Source organism: Cotesia typhae, unplaced genomic scaffold (assembly GCF_013202065.1).
Source record: "Cotesia typhae breed Kobodo isofemale line unplaced genomic scaffold, CoteBio_Ctyphae contig_5, whole genome shotgun sequence".
NCBI classification, from domain to species: domain Eukaryota; kingdom Metazoa; phylum Arthropoda; class Insecta; order Hymenoptera; family Braconidae; genus Cotesia; species Cotesia typhae.
The window spans coordinates 4,725,487-4,745,000 of record NW_027423757.1 but is presented as its reverse complement, the minus strand read 5'-3'; the positions used below and the strand labels follow the sequence as shown (position 1 = coordinate 4,745,000).

General features: G+C 29.4%; 2 protein-coding genes across 6 annotated transcripts in view; both read right to left on the bottom strand.

Moving 5' to 3' along the window:
* The window catches only part of LOC141530696 (nephrin), a 194,394-nt gene that overhangs the window by 10,003 nt on the left and 164,877 nt on the right, over positions 1–19,514 (bottom strand). For all 5 annotated transcript variants that reach the window (XM_074247962.1, XM_074247964.1, XM_074247966.1 and 2 more), the window contains 4 exons: positions 9,195–9,349; positions 5,956–6,100; positions 4,311–4,441; positions 3,966–4,125 (listed from right to left, as the gene is read on the bottom strand). In XM_074247962.1, the coding sequence (XP_074104063.1) occupies positions 3,966–4,125; positions 4,311–4,441; positions 5,956–6,100; positions 9,195–9,349 (591 nt within the window). The remainder of the gene's footprint in view (positions 1–3,965; positions 4,126–4,310; positions 4,442–5,955; positions 6,101–9,194; positions 9,350–19,514) is intronic.
* LOC141531455 (uncharacterized) lies at positions 9,619–13,945 on the bottom strand. Its single transcript, XM_074249291.1, has 3 exons — positions 12,392–13,945; positions 11,987–12,204; positions 9,619–9,699 (listed from the first exon to the last, which is right to left on the bottom strand). Exons 1-3 carry the CDS (start codon positions 12,768–12,770, stop codon positions 9,619–9,621), a joined length of 678 nt encoding a protein of 225 aa, XP_074105392.1. The 5' UTR covers positions 12,771–13,945.

Sequence of the window (19,514 nt, the reverse complement as noted above, 5' to 3'; positions counted from 1 at the left end):
TACTGAAATTCAGATTTTTTTTTTTTTTTTTTTTTTTTTAATGTAAAGATTGAAATGAGTTAATCAATTTATATTTTACTTAGAATCATTTATAGTCCAGTTAATTCAATTACTTGTCTACTAATTTTGTTACAGATACTGAGTAACATAGTAAATTTTTTATAGCATATCTTTTCGTACTTTGTAATTACATTTACGTTTCGGTTATTTTGATAAGCGATTAAAGTAAATTTTTAACTGAGTATCGACCAACATCAGGTTAAATATTCGACTTTTTTCGCACGCCAAGCGGTTGAGGTAGGGTGTTACTTTCAACCAATCAAAGTCAAGCAATTTTTGAACTTTAAATGCCTTTATTATACTCATATTGCACTTATTGTGAAATTCTAAAAGGCTAATTTGATTTTTTCAATTTTTTTATTTGTATTAAAATGAGCCCGTGAATTGTACACTTTTGAGTTTTTAAAATTTTTCTATAAATTATCCTACATAATAATCGTATACCTATATGCATATAATAAAATTGTACATTTTAGTACAGTAAATCGAACTGTTTTGAATTTAACAACAATTTAATGCTCTACTAATAAAAAAAAAACTTTTCTCATATAAAAGTTGGAATAAAAATAAATTATTTATCATTTATCGATGCAATACGTAATGCCAATATAGATTATTGTAACTTTGTCGATAAATAATAAAAATTTTAATGAATTTGTCGATGAAAAACTGATATCAGTATATTTAATTCAAAATAATGTAAAATTTAAATAATTTTTGTAGCAATTTTCTCGATACACGAATTGAAATGTATGCGCTATAAATAATCATTAAAAGAATTAATTTCAAAGGTATTAATGATAGTCGCAGGTAAACGAAATGCATGTTAATTTAGTAATGTACACGGTGAGAGTCCATTTACACCTGTAGATATATCGATAAATATACATACACCCACATATATAATAAGCATATATCGAGAGCTTGTATTTACTCGTGGTGGTACGCGAGTCATTTGTAAAATAAAAGACCGTGGTGAGGGATGAGGGCGAATGATATCGGAACAACACAGTTACAGGATGAGTAGAGAGACTATGACAACGTATTTAGTGGATCGAATTACTCGATGGTATGAGGACAGTGAAGTAGTGGAGAATGAGATGCAGATAGAAGAGCCTTGATCAGCTTTAACAAAGGACTAATTTTGGGCATCTATACGGCAGCTCATTTCGGGACCACCACTAGCGGCGTCATTAGCCTTTATAGTATATACCTTTATATACTTATACACATCACCACATACGCGAAGTGATGGGCTTGTACGAAGTGTCGGAAAGTAGCTTTAATGTGTACGTGGGATAGCAGCTGATAAAATTAACTAGGAAAGAGTAACTTCTAGTCTAGGTGAGTGGAGGCGGAGCTCGTAAACTTAATAAGTGAAAACAGGGTTTACGGATAGTACATTTATTAAAACTACTGTTGAACAGACTTATAGAAGTGAAACGAGTGCTTTTGTAGCTTAGTGGTATTGTGTGTATTTTATTTTCAGTATTAGTATTAGTATAGGGGATAGTAAGGGAAAGCCAAGGTGGTAGGGTTGGGTATGAGGATTTCAAAAGTAAGCGGTGAATAAAAGAGGCGGTGGTGAAGGTGGCCTAAAGCCAACCGCCCAACCAATGCAGTCGTGTGTTTCCGTTATTTCCCACAAGATCGATGACCATTATTTCCGCGTTCGAATAGTTTCGCCGGACAGGAAAAGTTCGTTGGCACGGAATAATTTGTCTGCTCAGTTTAGTCATGTCACTGTGACTATTTTTTTTTTTTTCCTTTTATAACATTATGATATATTGCAGTTTTTACACAACTTTCAATTTACGGAGCATAATAATTTATTTTATTTTAGTTTCATTACGAGCTCTGTAATGCATTAGTAAACATCTTGTCTGGTATTAATCATAAGACTGGATGAATGATTTATATTTATGACTGGGATATTAATTTCAGAAAAAAAGAAGGAATATTCGCACTGTAGTTGTTTAAATAATTGAAATTAACTCTGAAAATATTATTTTTTAGAATAACATTTGCATTTATTTAAATTGAATGTCAAAATAACAGTTCAATTAAGCTATAAGTTACACTGTAAAAAATTGGAAATTCTTCAAACATTTTACAGTGTATCGTAGTAATGATACACAAACATTTACAATAAACGTATCATAAAGGTAATTATAATCAATCAATCGTAAAATTAATCGATTATTTAGTTTTCAAGTGTTTCGTAATATTATAAAGTTATTGTTCAATGTTAAGTACTAATTAATAGAGTATTTACTCGACTAGTATCTCTTTATTGTTATGTCGGACTCAACGTCCGACATTTTTATTTTATAACAAATAGAATTTAATTATTCATAAATAATTTTATGTTCTTACAACTAATTACATACATTTATTTTATTTTTAAAATTTTGTTATCTTCAAATTTATCAATAGTATTTTCAAAAGAAACTTATTTGAAAAATTTAGTTTTAGTTGGGCCTGACCATACTAAGGGAATTGAGCCTGAACAAATACCCTAATGGAATTTTAAAGTTTGTCGAGATCCGAAATAGAAGTTTTCGATAACAAAATAAATGTATATATAAACAATAGTTTAAATAAAATAAAAGTAAATAATGATAAAAGAAAAAACTAAAAAGGAATGTTCTGATAATTCTAGTATCAACAGAAAAAAAAAATATATGTTGATAATTTAAGGAACAAAATTTAATAACTATAATTTAAGTTTAAACAAAAAAAAATAAATAAATGTTTTCTTTTATTTTCGAATAAAATAACGACTTAAATAAAAAGAAAAATTTAGATCTAAGAAACTAATGATAATTTGTAATCTATGCACAAATTAATTTTTATCTAACTAATTTAATGTAAAATAGTACACATGTATGTCTTTGTCTATGCATAAATGCGCTTACGTATACACAAACACATAGATGTATAATAGAGCATAAGAGTAAAGGAGAAGCGATATTGTACTCTGACCCAAGTAGAGGGGACTCATGCAACATTATAGAAAAATCTAAGAGAGAGGGCAAGGGCTCAAGGAAATAGAAAAATAATTGGACATTATTTCTCCCATCTAGTAAAAATAAGTAACGCCCTAAAATTCGACACCTTTACAATTTTTCAACAAAAATATCTCTCATTGTCCTGACGTCCTAGTGTTAACATCGAAAAAGTTTTTATAAGTTTCAATGAAACCACGCGTCAGATTAAAAAAAAACAATTGTTAGTAAAGTAAATTTCAATTATGTAAAGAAACGGTAAGTTTCTTTACATAAGTGTTCATTTAAGTAAGTTCTTAATTGAGATTTTTATGTTTGTTTTAATAATTCAAATCTTTGTATGATAATTTTATAATATATTTATTAAATTGAATTTATTTTCTTATATTATAAACATCAACCCCTTCCCATAAAGCTTCAGATCCTTATCTATTAGCCTAACGGCTAGGATAAAAATAATTAAATTTTAGTTGCGTTTTCGACGTAACATTATAATTAATCATTGATTTAATGCGATTGAATTATTTGAGTTTATTATTTATTTATGGCTCAATTGAGTTACATTTCACTTAAACTATTAAATTATAAATATTATTTCTCAATTATTTGAGATAAAATCTCTTTAAAATGTCGTAACAAAGCTTAACAAATTATTCCTTTATTATTTTGCAATGAAAAATTAATATTTCTGTAAAAATACGTTTGAAAGTTATTAATTTTTTATGAACTTTGACTTTAAACTTTCAAATATAATAGTTTGACGCTTTATGACGGGCAATTTTCTAAATTGTTCGTTACAAATTGAGTAGATGGGAAATATTGTTGATGGGTAAAAATATAGATATATTTTGTATAATAGTTGATTGTGATAAACAAAAGAAAAAGACGTGTACTTACACATTATTTTAAGCTCGACGGTATCGCTGTAGCCATCACCCTCGACGTTTGAAGCTACACACTTGTAATTACCCGCTTGAAAACGATTTACTTTTCTTAGCGCCAAGCTATAATGTTGTACGATAACACCTTTTTTAGCATTATTATGAATCTCCACTCCCTGAAATAAAATAAAAACATAACATTTTATCTTTTTTATCACAAAGTTGATTAGTGATTAGTCCTCTGTTGAGTAGTCATCCATTAAACGTAACAAATGTGTATACAAGGAATAATCGAATTATATGGTGAAAAAAATTTCACAATTGAATGAAAAAACAAATATCTGACATTGGTGTTACATACATTGTGTTTCCACACGACTTTGTAGGCTTCTGGATTAGCTCGTACTTTGCATTCAAAATATACGTCATCGCCCTCCTCGATGTCGTCGGGATTCATTTTAGAGCCCAGCTCTAGTCGAATTATCGGTATGACTGCAAATAAAATAAATTTTTGTTTATATTGTGCTTCAAAAGTTTTTTGTTCAACACCAAATAAAATTTTTTAACACAACATATGATCCAGGATCGAGGTGTATATTATGTTATACATCAAAATGTCACAAGAAATAATAATATCGTCACGAGCGATCATAAACATAGAACATAATCCAAGATCTTGGTTATTTTTTTCATTATTTAAAGAAATAGTATATTATAGTACTTATTAATGTCTATAAAAAAATTATGTTGCAAGTCAAGAATAAATTTTTTCGATTAACATATAATTTATATTTTCGACTGTGACTCATATTTTACAAATTGAGAAAAAGAAAAATTATTGTCCAGTTTAAATTAATTATTTGCCAAGAAAATTTCATAAATCTTTTTTACAATTTTTTAATATTCAAAAGTTACATTATGATTTTTAATGAACCAAAAAAATATATTAATCATACAAAAGAAACAAATTATTTTTTTTTTTTTTTCATAAAATAATTCTAATATAAATTTTTTTAACAACCAATTAAATAAACATCTTCGTTTTCAGTTTTAAACTTAAAAAAATCCACTTTAATTAGTTATCAATGAAAAATTAAAAATCGTTATTACTGTCCATTCAATTTCGATCGTTAGCCTTCTATTGTAGTCATGATAAAACTAAAAACGAAAAATAGTAATATTGATTACAAAAAAAAAAAAAAAAAAAAAAAAACGAGCAAAACATAAATTTCGCGAAATAGCCTTAGGGCAAGTCGATCCATGCTTTATTGTTTTTTCTACGAGCGTTCTTTGTAATAACCTCCATTTATGGGGATTAATTATCTCCATGTGATGAAAAATTTGATCTCAATCGTGAGTGGTGGAAAAATGGAATTTGAATGAAATATAACAGTGAATTTTTATTTAGTTCTTTTCTGTATGAATTCACATTCATAAACGCTGGAGCATCACTTTGAAATACCGTTTTCACTCTTATTCCGACGCGCACGTGTGTAATGCGAATGAGTGAGCGAGCGAGGAAGCGAGCAAGCGAGTGAGTAAATATATACCGGGGGGTTTCTAGTACCATGAGTTTGACCGAATAAATCCAGATCTCCGGCTAGTTCCATTTTCCCGTTGACATCTCGTTATTTCGATTACATTCTCGTTGTTATGCACGTTATCTCTTTCAATGGCAAACGCTGGAATGAGAAACTCTCTCGCTCTCTATACTACACAGTATATACTATTCAACGTTTTCAATAGTCATGACATTTTTACGTATATATAATATATACATCCATAGATATACAAAAAAATGTTATGGAATTTTTTTACTCTACATTTTGACATTCGCGGATACACTCATAGTAGCAACTATATGAGACGAGTTCAAATATCCCGACAATCGCTCTTTTAATCACTTTACAAATGAATTTTACTCTTTCATTTTTATTTTATCAATCATATCACTCTGTACGATATATATGGATTTACGATATGTATATATATGTGGGTATACTCACAAAATACGTTTAGTTTCCAAGTGTCCTCTTCGAAGCCACCCTCGACTTTTGGATTTTCAGCTCTACATGTTATACTCTTATCGTGATCATCCCGTGTCGGTTGAAATGATAAAGTTGAAGTTGTCATATTTCCATTTTCTGATACCTGAAGTATAAATGATTTTTTTACAAAAATTACTCACAAATGTACATACATGATTAAAAGTGTATATCAAAAATGCATGAATTGATACTAAAATTATACCAACACGAATATTGAACAAGCATATTTCAAATTTATACCATTCAAAGATTGATGAACTTTATAATTAAACCTCTATTCATACAGATAAAACATTAATTCTCTTAACAGCACATTCAATGAACATTCCTTCAATGAAAAGTGATCATAATTACCAGTCACGTTATAACATAATTGATTTTTGTATTTTTACTATCATTTTAGTAGGAATTTAAACAGATGAGCAACATTCTATTTAAGTAGTATTTAAGGTATTGAAAGTTAATAAGCATGTGCCCTATTTAATTAGTTATGACTGGAATGTTTTTTAAATTTTTATTTTTTAAAATACGAAAATGAAACGATATAAAATTTTATTGTAATAATTCTGTCCTCTTTAATTCATATGAAATTAATTATTTAATTCCTTGTTAAATTAGTACACTTCGTAACCAATAATTCATGCAAATTTGAACACTCATTCCGTCCTCAATTAATTGAAACATAAATGTTTAATAACTGTTACAGAATTAAATCATTTCATTTAATTTTGTCCATATTTTAAACTTGATTAATATAATGGAAGTGTTTATACAATACAACGCAATACAATACAATCGTTTATTTTTTTATTTTTTATAAATACAGAATAAATAAAGAATATTTTCGAAATTAAAAATTATCCGTTTAAATAGAAGCACGAATCTATTTTACCAACTCGATTTATTGGTATGATTTTAAACCACTATTTTATTCATCAAGTTTCATGTTTAATTTAAATTCTGTAACCTGACTGCTTTTACAGCTTCTAAAAATTTGATAGGTACGAACGAAATAATGTCATTCTCTTGTTAATCAAAATTGACATTTTAAATTTCCGTAAAATCACAATTTACTTATATCCATCTTTTTATAAATTTTAATGGTTATTTAATAAAAAAATCATTGAAACATCCATCCAGCATTAATTTCTACAGTTAGTTTCAAACATTCCTTAATTGTCATTGATTTATCCAATAATTTATTCCAAAAGTATCTGTAATTATATCTTTAAACAGTTATTTTCATAGTTGGATTAATTTACATGTTGTTTCATTTCATGTTAATTTGTTTATTATTAATCTTTTTATTTTATTTTAAATATTTGACACTGCTATTATATCTAATACCTGGAAGAATTAATAACTTGCAGTTATCTTTTTTTAAATTGACACGTTTAACTCTATTGTAATAATTATTATCGACTTATATATACATACATCCAAGTGAATATTTCGTTATTGGATTTATTAAGCTTTTCAACCTCAACAACCTTCATCACCTGTCACATTTAGTCTACAAACTTTTTTAAGCATCGTGAAAATCGCATAATAACTCAAGCTGTTAAATAAAATCAAGTTGAAATTTTTCCAGAAAATAAATCAATTCAACTTTGATGACGACAATCAAAATTAATAATCAGCCATAGGAAAATAAATTTTAAAAATTAAAAAATGGATCTAATAAGAATAATTTAAATTAGAATTATAAATTAACTCTTTCATATATTAATAGTATAAATAAAAAACAGAGATTAAAAAAAAATAATAATAAATTTTGAGAAAAACAAGCTCTCTGCCTATATGTCGGTTTTTACATATGCAACATACAGGAGGATATTGGGACGTATTGTTGTTATGAATATAGGTAAAATCTACTGTAGATAGTTATTTGTAATGCCAATTGCTCGTAGCGTTCATACATACATACATATAACATATTTCTGTCGGTATAGGCTAGTATGTAATGCGAGCACAATTCGGGCATGAAAATCATGTATGATCGTGTGGTTCAACGGATTTATACGCAATAACACAGCACACGAATCTAAAATTTCATCTGGATATTAACGAAATGGCATAAAAAATAAAAATAAAAAAAAAAATACGTAAATTTCAGTGAGATACTGGATATTCACGTGGGTATAATAGCGGATGATTTAATACGCAAAATAGATCGATAAATAAATTGATCGCTAGATAAACTGAGGGATTGAAGAGAGTTATTGTGAAAGAACGAAAAACATCCAAAATAACAACACGATAAAATACAAAAATTGACAAACAATTGACAAAACAATGGACGTGTGTGTGTGTGTGTGTGTGTGTGTGTGTGTGTGTGTGTGTGTGTGTGTGTGTGTGTGTGTGTGTGTGTGTGTGTGTGTGTGTGTGTGTGTGTGTGTGTGTGTGTGTGTGTGTGTGTGTGTGCGTGTGTGTGTGTGTTGAATATGGAAGAGTAGCAGTAATACCTGTAGGTATATTTATAGTAAGGGAAGAGTTATTATAATTTAATATGAGCGAATTGTGAAAAGAGGAAGAGGAAGAGGCTTGGATGGAAGGTGGTGGAGGACAGAGAAAATCAGGAGGAAGAGGAGGATCACGAAAGCATCGGTTATCCAGTAATTGTACCATAGCGTGTTCAAGGCAGACGCTAATGGCAACGATGCAAATACCGATACCGTGTTCTAATGCTAGTGATTTCAAGCTACGATCAAAGTTTTAAAACACACGTGTGATGTATTTTACGTGCACACTGAACCCAACACACATACATGTATAACATATATATAACACCAATCGATTCTATAATATGCCTCGTTTTACTAATTTTTTGTCGCTAGTTGTTATTATTTAAGTATTTTTATTTTTTAACACTACCGTTCCATATTTGAGGCAGGTATGGCTTTCGACACCTGCCTATATGATACTTGTTCCCGGCGGGCATAAAACTCTAATTTTCTCCCTGGCCAACGTCCGAAAAATACCGCGAATATTGAGAGATGTTTATTCAGTAATAAAAAAAAAAAAAAAAAACAAAAAAAAACAACTTTGAAAGTTATAAAAAGATAAAATGTAATTTGAGCGGTAATTTGGCGATGTTATTTTGTATTTAAATTAATAAGGATGTGTAATAAGCTCATTTGAAGTAATTGGATGATAAGGTGAGAGCGATTTTAAATATTTTTGAATATTTAAGTAACCTTTTGAGTGGAGTTCTTCAGTAGCTTGCCCTCCATATACCAGGACAGGTTGGCTGGTGGTCTTGAGCCGACGGTCATGCAGTTTATTTCATATTTGCGGTCTGCACTTAGAGGTGCATGTTCGCTGCTGAGAATTGATACGCTTAATGGTCGTACTGGAACAGAAAAATCAAGATATTCAACATGTTATTTGGATAGTTTTTTTGAAAGATATGATGGATCTTTTTTTTGTTCAAATTATGTTTTTATTTTTCGCATGTCTCATAACGTAAAGCGTTTGAGGTAGTGCTATACTCTAAACTCATAAAAATCAAGAAATTCTTGAACTTAAAATGCCTTTATTCTACTCGAATAGTACTTATAAGATAATATATGTGCATAGTTAAATATGAGTATCAATACATCAGATACTTCTAAAAAATATTTATTCATCAGTTAAACATGAAATGAAACCGTTTGAAAAAAAATTTCCTTGGACATCAGTTAATCTGTATGTGTGGATCCTCTATGGGCAATAATTAATAAAAAGCTTAATTGCCTGAATGTTTGTATATCCATAAATAAATGGATAAATATAAATATAAATAAAATAAAATACAGCTTTTAGTCGCATCTCTATGAAATTGTTTTTTAATTCGAAAAATATGATTCCTTGGTTTTGATTTTGGCATTGAGAATAAAAGTATGAGATGCAATGAAATTTATAATAATTTCGTAAAAAATAAAATTTTTAGTGAAGCTAAATTTCTCATCGAATCACAAGCTAACAAGTTGATCGTGTTATGCTGATTGATGAAAATTGTTGTATACTTTTCCTCATCAAACAATTTAAAATAATAATATTTACATAGTTGGCATTGCATGACATGAGTTGGAATAAAATTTATACAATACTACAATTATAATAAAAAGAAAACAACGGAGCAGAAGTAAAACTAGTTATAAACGTGATTCAACCGCGATATTTTTTTATCTCGATTTGGATAAATATTATTGTACATATGTTAATGATACAAAAGCATGACTCGCATATGTACACTCTAGGGTGATTCAAAAAAAAAGAATATTTTTTTTTTCGTTTGGTACTCTGAAAAATAGGTTCCTAGACACCTCTAAGAAAGCCTCTCCAAGCATGAGTTCTTAATTGTAACGGGAAGGTCCTCCTTCTTACAGTTTTCTATTTTTTCTTATTATCAGATAGAAAAATTTATATCTCGCTTCCAACTACTTGAAAAAATATCTTGTTCCTTAGATTTTGTAGGAAATTGAATGCTCTACAAAAAAGGTCTCTTACGATTTTTTTCGTAAACCCAACCGTTTAAAAGATATTAACGGTTAAAGTTTGATTATTTTTGGGAAAATTTTTTATTTCTTATGAATTTTATAACTCAATGAAAAAAAATCATTATGAATGATGAAACTCATAGTTTTGTAGGAAATTTACTGCTCTATAAAAATGGTCTCTTATGATTTTTCGATCAAGTTCAGCGTTTACGAGATATTCATCGTCAAACATCAATGCATATCAATTTTTCTAGTTTTTGATCAATAATTCGAAAAATTTCAATTTATTTTGTGAGTTTCAAGGAAATTTAGACAAATTTGAGTTTCTATGAATAGAAATATGTTATGAACTATTTTTCTAATTAGTTTTTTTAGTCTTGGACATGTTTGATTACATTAAAACAAAAAATTAGTGCATTTTTTTAAATATATAATTCAATTTAGTGTGTTTCACATGTGTTTCACTTTTTTATCGAAGAATTTATTTATTTAATTATCAACTGCCATATAATTTTCAATATTTTCAACATAACGGTACACTTTTACTGTAAATAATTTCCTCTATTGCAGTTTGGGTAGTTTTTTCGATGTTCTTTGATAATTTGCAATAAGTATTGGAATTGCTCTTCATTTTTGTCAAGCATTGATTATACTCACTAACTAATGCAACAGCTCGTTCTGCTGAATCATTAACAACTTTCAATTGGTTAAAGTATTCTTTATTTTCAATGTAACTGTCATTAGTAGGCCACGATTCAATATCTTTATCAAGGAAGTCTTATGGTAAATCAAAGATTTTAAAGAGATTTAAAGACTTTTTAGAAACAAAGTCACTCAGACTTTTTGCGTTAATGAATTCAAATCGTTTTTATCAATTATAAATTTTTAGCTTTAGAATCTGTACCGTTACGAGTATTAACAGCTCCAACAATATTTTTTTACTTCCAATGAAACGGTATCGTCAAATAATGATAAAATGGCAAGTTCATCACTTAAATACCATAAATGCAAAATCATTTTTTCACAAGTTGCTGAAGAAATCAATGAATTGATATTTTTGTACTCGAATAAATTTTTCAAAAACTGCAAGTCATGATTAGCAGCAGTTGTTGCAGAAGTTGATGAAAACCAAGCTTTTAAATACAGTGTAACTATAAATATACAAATTTGCCGAAGACCGTCCAATTCTTTATTAGAAAGTTTAAATTCATTTCTGAATAGAAACATTTTTAAACTGTAAATTGCCTTCGCCATCCACCTAGCATGATGAATTGCACCAGGACGTTTGAAAAAATTTCTTCTTGAGGCATTTCTCCAAGGAAAATCAACGACAATTCCAACAATTCTTTATAGTCATCTCGGGGTTGTAGTAACTATCAAAAACAATTAAAAATTTGTCAGAAACAAGAAAATTTTTTTCTTAAAATCGCAGTTAAATCATACCTGTAAGGATTGTGCAATTAAACTAGATATTTCATTTTTTTATCCAAAATGATATCAGCAACAACAGTATCTTCAATTCCAGATTTATAATTAGTTTTATTTATTTCATCCCATGATTTTTTAAATCTTCCGAACATTGGTACGTTTGGCCCAGATGACACAGGCCAATATACTTCAAATGCACTTCTCAATATGATCTCAAAAATGTGGTGACGACATGGTAACCAGATTAACTCTCTTCCCAAAGTCTTTTCAATTGCCTTACATGTACCGTTATGAATTCCTGTATAAAGAAAATAGATAACTATCGTTAAATTTAATATTTTTAACAAATTGTAGATTATATTTAAAATCCAAATGAGTAAATAATTCTCAATAATTTCAAAAGTGAAATTCAGTAAGCAATAAAAATTAAACTAGAACGTTAATAATTAAATATTTTTTAGATTAAATTATCATTGATAAGTTACCTGTATTAACTGCCGTCGTGTCAATACACATCGCCTTAACATAATTAGTAATACCCCATTCACTCAATGTCGATAAAATGGCTGATGTTTGATTGTCTGCCGTCCCAGAATTCATTTTTGGAACCCCAAGTAATTGTTCGGTACCAAATGCAGTTAAAATAACTGGTAACCGTTCCACAGATTTTGATCCAACAAGGTCATTCAGCATTTTTCCGTCCCAATGCACAACGTATTTATCGTGTGTCTTAAAGTTGTCATTAAGTCCTTTAGCAATGTCTTCTCTTTGAAGCATACGAGCTCGTTGAATTGAACTATAACTGAGCGTTGTATCTTCAATTTTAATACCTACTGCTAGTAAAACCGGAGCAATAATAAACATCGCATTTCTACTGCTGACATTAGCTCGGTCGAGTCCAAAAATGACTTCAGGAGTTAAGACATCAAGTTTTGCTCGTTTTGTCGGAATTGGAGGTTCATACTCTGAATCAGATCCAAAATTTGTAACTCCACTTAATGTATACGTAGAGAACGACTCTGATTTTTCACTTGGAACAATCGCATGACTGGTAGACGGTTGATCTAAGTCTGGAATAAGATCTGTTTTATAAATTAAACGAAGAAAATGTATAGAATTTATTCATTTTGATGACAAATAATTAAGAAAGGACTCCAAAAATTGTCTAGTCAAATGTCATCTAGTCATCTATGAAAAGTTACACTACTACCTGACTTTATAATAATTAAATATCTCAGATACTTACTACTCTCATCTATTCCCATCATAGTTGTGGTTAAGTTTGATACAGGTACATTATTAGAAAGAATCTCTTTATGGGTACCGAATTTTTAATCCAAATACAACTTTCTAATATTATCATCAAGCACTTTTAAGGATTTTTCGCTCACAATGTCGAATAATTGTTCAAGATCAGTCTGAAATTTCATTTCCTTTTGGTTTTGCGCTGAATTCTTTTTATCGAAATTTTTTTGTAATTTTAACCATTGACTGTGATAGCGAAGAAATTTTTTGACTGCATTAGGAGCTCCACTAGTTGGAATCTAATTTTTTCTCCACAGTTCAATAACTTGGTCAACTGAATTTTTAGCACTTTGTTTGATTGAATACTTTAAAATTTTAAGTTGGTAGAAAAACACACGCATAACCTCTTTCACTTTTGGTAACTTACGTTCCGAAATTCTTTGTAGAGGTATTCCGATAAAACGTATTTCTTTATTCATTGTAGGTTAATTGATGATAAATAAATTTATGTGATGATTATAAGACTTATTTAAAATGAATTATTTTATTACGTATTCAAGATGATCAGTTTTAGGAACACTGAAAATACGGTATTAAATGGGTAGATACTGAAGATAGTTGAGAGTAAAAAACATAGATGGCGTTAGTTTCAGAAGACAAACAGAAGAAGAAATGGAATTCAAAACAAAAATCCCCTCGAACGAAAATTTTATGTATATTTTGTGAAAAACAATTTAAAAATACGCACTGAACAAATTTCATAATAATAAATGACAACGCGATTAAGATTTTAAATTATTAAAGATAAAATTAAAAAAATATTATTAGAATAAAAACTTTCAAATGAATTTTTGAACAGAAAACATCTATAGGAGTTGCTTTTATAATAAAAACTCAAATTTGTCTAAATTTCCTTGAAACTCACAAAATAAATTGAAATTTTTCGAATTATTGATCAAAAACTAGAAAAATTGATATGCATTGATGTTTGACGATGAATATCTCGTAAACGCTCAACTTGATCGAAAAAATCATAAGAGACCATTTTTATAGAGCAGTAAATTTCCTACAAAACTATGAGTTTCATCATTCATAATGATTTTTTTCATTGAGTTATAAAATTCATAAGAAATAAAAAATTTTCCCAAAAATAATCAAACTTTAACCGTTAATATCTTTTAAACGGTTGGGTTTACGAAAAAATCGTGAGAGACCTTTTTTGTAGAGCATTCAATTTCCTACAAAATCTAAGGAACAAGATATTTTTTCAAGTAGTTGGAAGCGAGATATAAATTTTTCTATCTGATAATAAGAAAAAATAGAAAACTGTAAGAAGGAGGACCTTCCCGTTACAATTAAGAACTCATGCTTGGAGAGGCTTTCTTAGAGGTGTCTAGGAACCTATTTTTCAGAGTACCAAACGAAAAAAAAAATATTCTTTTTTTTTGAATCACCCTAGTACACTCGTTTATAGGTATTTTATTATACAATATTATACGCGAAGGCTTGTTACGTGATACCTTTGTAACGGTGATCATATTATTAAATAACGTATAAGTTTATGCTTGAATATTTAAATTGCGAGTCGCGTCATTATACAGCTGGGGTTGCAAAAATAAAGCGAAAGAGCTGTTTGTCTTTCCTCCTATTGTCTCGAAAGTCTGAAGTTACTTTTGGGCAATCGTAAACCGCCCCAGGTGTGTCTAGCTAAATTAGAAAAATAACGAAACAAAAAATGAAAAATAGAAAAAATAGTAGAGCAAGAGATGACTAAAAGTTAAGAAAGATGATTGAATCGTGATGAGCTTTTTCATTCAACTGAGGATACCAATTGAAAATCAAACTTTTTATTCAACATCCTTTTGTTTTTCAACGAAAAAATTTCAAAGTTGTCTTTGAATTTAAATATTTTATTATTTCACTGAATTTTTCATACTTCACTGAGAAAACAGTTTGTTTGATTTCAATTTTTAGATTTATTTAAAACAACTTAAAAAAATGTACTCAATATGAACGAATTTGTTTCATTTAAATTTGGACTACTTTGAACCAAATACTATTTCGTTTTGGTTTATTTGATTGAATTCGTCCATTTATTTTATTCAAATAAGATTTGTTAATAGTTGAACAAATCTTGTTTGAAATAAATCATGCGACGTTTGTGTCGCTACTGTCACTATTTGAGTTATCGTAATTTTAATATCATTATTGGTGCCTGTGTTATTGAGTAATTTCGTATGTAAACATAAATTTTTGATGAATTTAAAATGGGGAAAAAAAAAAACTATCAAAATCCAACTTGGATCTAGTGATTTTAGTTTATTAGAAAATACCGCATTATAAATTATATAAATAAACTAATTCTCATTGCTTTCATAACCCTAAAAATATGTCAGATGTTATTTACTGTATTAAAAATCATGATTTTTTTATTAACATTATTGTTGTCACAATTGTTAAAAAAAATTTACTCCTTATAATTTTTTTCACTCTTTGAAATTTTTTTTCTATAAATTAACATTTTAATCGCTCTCATTAAGCAGAAAATTAATTTGAAATTCAGAATATTAATTCAAAAACATTCTGCTAAATTATCTAGACTGTATAAGTACACGGAGAAAAAAATATCGTGATAAACACGAAACTTTGTATCATCATTATCACAATCATATGTATAGCGACTGTTAACAAATGTTTGTATTCTATCACTATACTTATTGTGATTACCTCAAAACGTATAGTGTTAAGGACTATACGTATCGTGATAATCACGATACACCGCTTGCAGCGCCACTACTTTCCCACTACTTTTCGCCTGGATCGTGATAATTAAGATACGTATAGTGATGAGAGCGATATTTTTTTCTCCGTGTAGCCTCTACACTTGTAGGAAGTTAAATATTTGCTCAAGAATTTCTTCAGAGACTGATAAAAATAGAGAAATTATAATGACCCGAGCCTAACTTTATTAAAACTCTAAAAAAATAGAGAAATTCATTGAAATAAGAGAAATATATTATTTCTATATTTTTTTTTCTTTAATAAGTAAGTCAGTAAGATACAAAAGCTTTTTGGGTTATTGGTAGATATCGAGATCCAATAAAAGCCGTACTGCGTTCTATAACAGCGTGAGACAAACTAAGTAAAATAAAATAAAACAGAGAAAAAAAAATTGGTTAGGATTCGTTACGGGTTTAGGAAAGCATAAAAAAAAATAAAAATAAAAGAAATAAGCGGTTGCGATCGAGAGGAAACGAGCGGATGAGAGTTGAGGGTTTGGGGTAACAAAAGAGGAGTAGAGAGGAAACAGAGAAATACCACCACCGAACTCTCGAGATTAAGTAATGAACGAGCGGACGAGACCGAACTTATTGTTATCGCGAATTGAAAATACGTTGGAGCTTAATCCTCAGGACGCACTTAGCCCCTCCTCCGGCGCGTGGGCAGGGCATAGAAAGCTCTGTTAGACCTCTAATGATCCTCCTCACGGGCACTCTGTAAAAAGGAGAACAAAAAGAGCAAAGAAAGCCCAATTATCCATGTCTGTGACCACACACACATCTACACACTTGGAGAGGATACATAATCCAAGGCAGCTTTTTGTGAGAAACCAACGAGGTCGTTTCACGTTATCTACAGCGGATAAAAGTTGTGAAAAAGGGCTCTCGAGGATACTCTTCCGTAAAGTTGAATATATAAACAAACAGAAACAAACTAAAGAAAATAGAAAAATACTGATGAAAAAATAAATAAAAGACAAAGCACCACGGTCTCATCCATGGAAAGATGAGTCCTGATGGTGTATGCTCCTTCTCCGACACAAGAGCACCACACGTGAGAATTTGAATCAGCTCGTACTGTAAAAGTAAGGTTGGGTTAGGGTTCACGACACGCCGAGGGTTGTGAAAGCGCGAAACGGAATAAAGAAGATAAAAGAAAAGCAGAGCAGTTAGAGAAAATAAAAATTAAAAAGAGAAAACGCTGAGGAGACATTGCTGTGTATTATATGTTATATATTGTATACAAGAGCTAAGGTAACACATGACACTGACTCTTCAGTCGAGACGTTTTCCCAGATTCTCTCACACACACGCACATACTTACTGTTATTTTTATTTTTTGCTTCAAGAACAAGTCTTCATTACAAAATCAAACGTCTACGCGCTCACAGGCTTACATAACCGCCCGTTCAACTCATCTCCCTTTTCTCGGTATTATATATCCACATTATATACTTTTGCTACTACGCTAGAATACTTCGTACTTTAACTCGGCTCTTTTTCGAATCTACTGCGATATAAAGAGGAAAAACAATTCTCTGAGTTCATTGAAATGCTTTTAATTTATTTTTATCTCACATAGATGCGGAAAGTTTAACATCGGTTATAGGAAATTCAGTTAATTACTTTTTGAATTAAATTATTTAGATAAGATTTCACATTTTTTTTTTATTTTTTCATAAGACACATATTTTTATCTGAAAATATATTTCGGAGCGAGTTAATTTTTTAGTTTTTTTATTACAAAATCAAAAAGAATAGGTAATGAAGACAAAAGACAAAAGTGTCGAAAGAAATGAAAGATCATTCCCAGTAGAGTATTAAAGTGTAAAACAAAAGTAACTTGACACTGTAATTTCCTCATTCTCATGCTGACTCTAAATCAGAAGCAATGTTACCCAATTCTAGCAGTAGGGTTGACTCCATTACCGACTAGACCAGTCTCTAATTAGTCAAGCTCGATTAGGTAGCTAGGTGAATGGTAGGTCGGGGCTTGGTTAAATGCAGAAGGAAGTTGCCCCGAGTGCTTGCTCTTTCCCTTTTACTTCATACATCAGCATCTCCCTGGTCCCCAGCCATTCTCCTCCCAGCTCACTTCCCACTTGGTCCGCCTTACTCATTATTACCTTCCTTGCATTTTCTCTATTATTTTCCTTCATTTAGTCTTCGTCATTTCCAACTGTGATTTTCACTATTATAATCAGCGTCTTTTTTTTTCTTTTTTTTCTTTTTATGTTATAGATATATACCATTCTGGTCTTTCATTGATATTCTTTTTTATCGTTTTCCCGGTGTAATAATTTTTGTATGCGTTCGATTAGATTATCCAGAAAAAAAAAAAAAAAATTAACTTTATTCAAGAAAATTTTTCTTCCACTAAGAAAACCGATTATGTCGCTTCGAGAATTTTTTAATTGGTTTCTTAACTTTTGCTTCAAAATTTGTTTATGCTTGGTTCAAAAGTATATGTTTTTAACTTAATACAATCTAATTCTCAAACCAAAATACATTTTTTTAATATAAATACTTATTTAAACATCAGAGGGCGCTTCATAATTAGTTTATTCGAGTATGATGTTTTTAATTAAGAGATGTAAATATTTTTTAACAACACTGAATTTTGAAGAAAAATATTTACTTAAACCAATTTATTTTTTTTTCTGAGTATTCTCATTTTGTTGTTCTCTCAAAGTGTTGAATTTCAGTATTTTAAAATATTTGTTAATATCAATTTTAAATAATAATAAATTTCGTTCAAGTTAGTTAACCCTCTACTCGTTAATTAAATGTTACAGAGTAAGAGTAAGAATTGTATTAATTTATTTAAGCGTGACAAGGAGAGACAATGCCATGAACCCTTTCAAAGGTTCATTGAAATTCAGAGGTTCATTTTAGTCTCTCCTGATCTTCAGCGACTATGGAAACCAGGCACAAAGACACAAAGAAAGCTTAGTGATGTAATAGACTATAAGGTCAGTATAATCAAGTTTTGCAACCTCAACAACAGATTATCGTGTATTATTGCAATTACTCACTAATTTTCTCCCTATTCATTACCATCAGCTTTTCCCTAGGTGATAATGAGCTTTAATTGAGGAAACTGAATAGAATGCTGATGCAATATATCTTTAAACTTAAATCTGTTCTACCAACAAATAAATTTACAAATAAATTGGTGGTTTTCTTTCGCGTAATTGGAGATATTAAATTTAATATTTTAATATTTAATATTAAGCTTTCTAAAAGCATTTCAGTAGATAAAGCACAATAAAAAAGCTAAGAGCTTTTTCGAAATTACAGTATTACCAAAACTTGAAAGTTTAACGTGAAATACCGATACTTCCACGGGTCACGGGCAGGAATTTATGAGATTTAATCCTTGCTGGAATCTCGTAGTAACGTTACCGTTTTTCGTTCTTCCAAAATAGGTGTCTTCTGGGATTCGCTGGCATAAAGTTCTAGTAAGAAAATTTTAAATTAAAAATTAAAAAAAATAATAATAATAGAAAAGAATAAGAATAAAGAAGTGATAAAAGTATGTGTTATTTTTTTTTTTATCTTTTCTTTTAATACGAAAAGATCG

Coding starts and splice junctions, on each gene's coding strand:
- LOC141531455 (XM_074249291.1), bottom strand. CDS start 12,770: ATGTTTATTATTGCTCCGGTTTTACTAGCAGTAGGTATTAAAATTGAA. Junction 12,205..12,391: donor CACGACGGCAGTTAATACAG/GTAACTTATCAA, acceptor TTCTTTATACAG/GAATTCATAACGGTACATGT. Junction 9,700..11,986: donor AATCTGGAATTGAAGATACT/GTTGTTGCTGAT, acceptor TATTGCCCATAG/AGGATCCACACATACAGATT.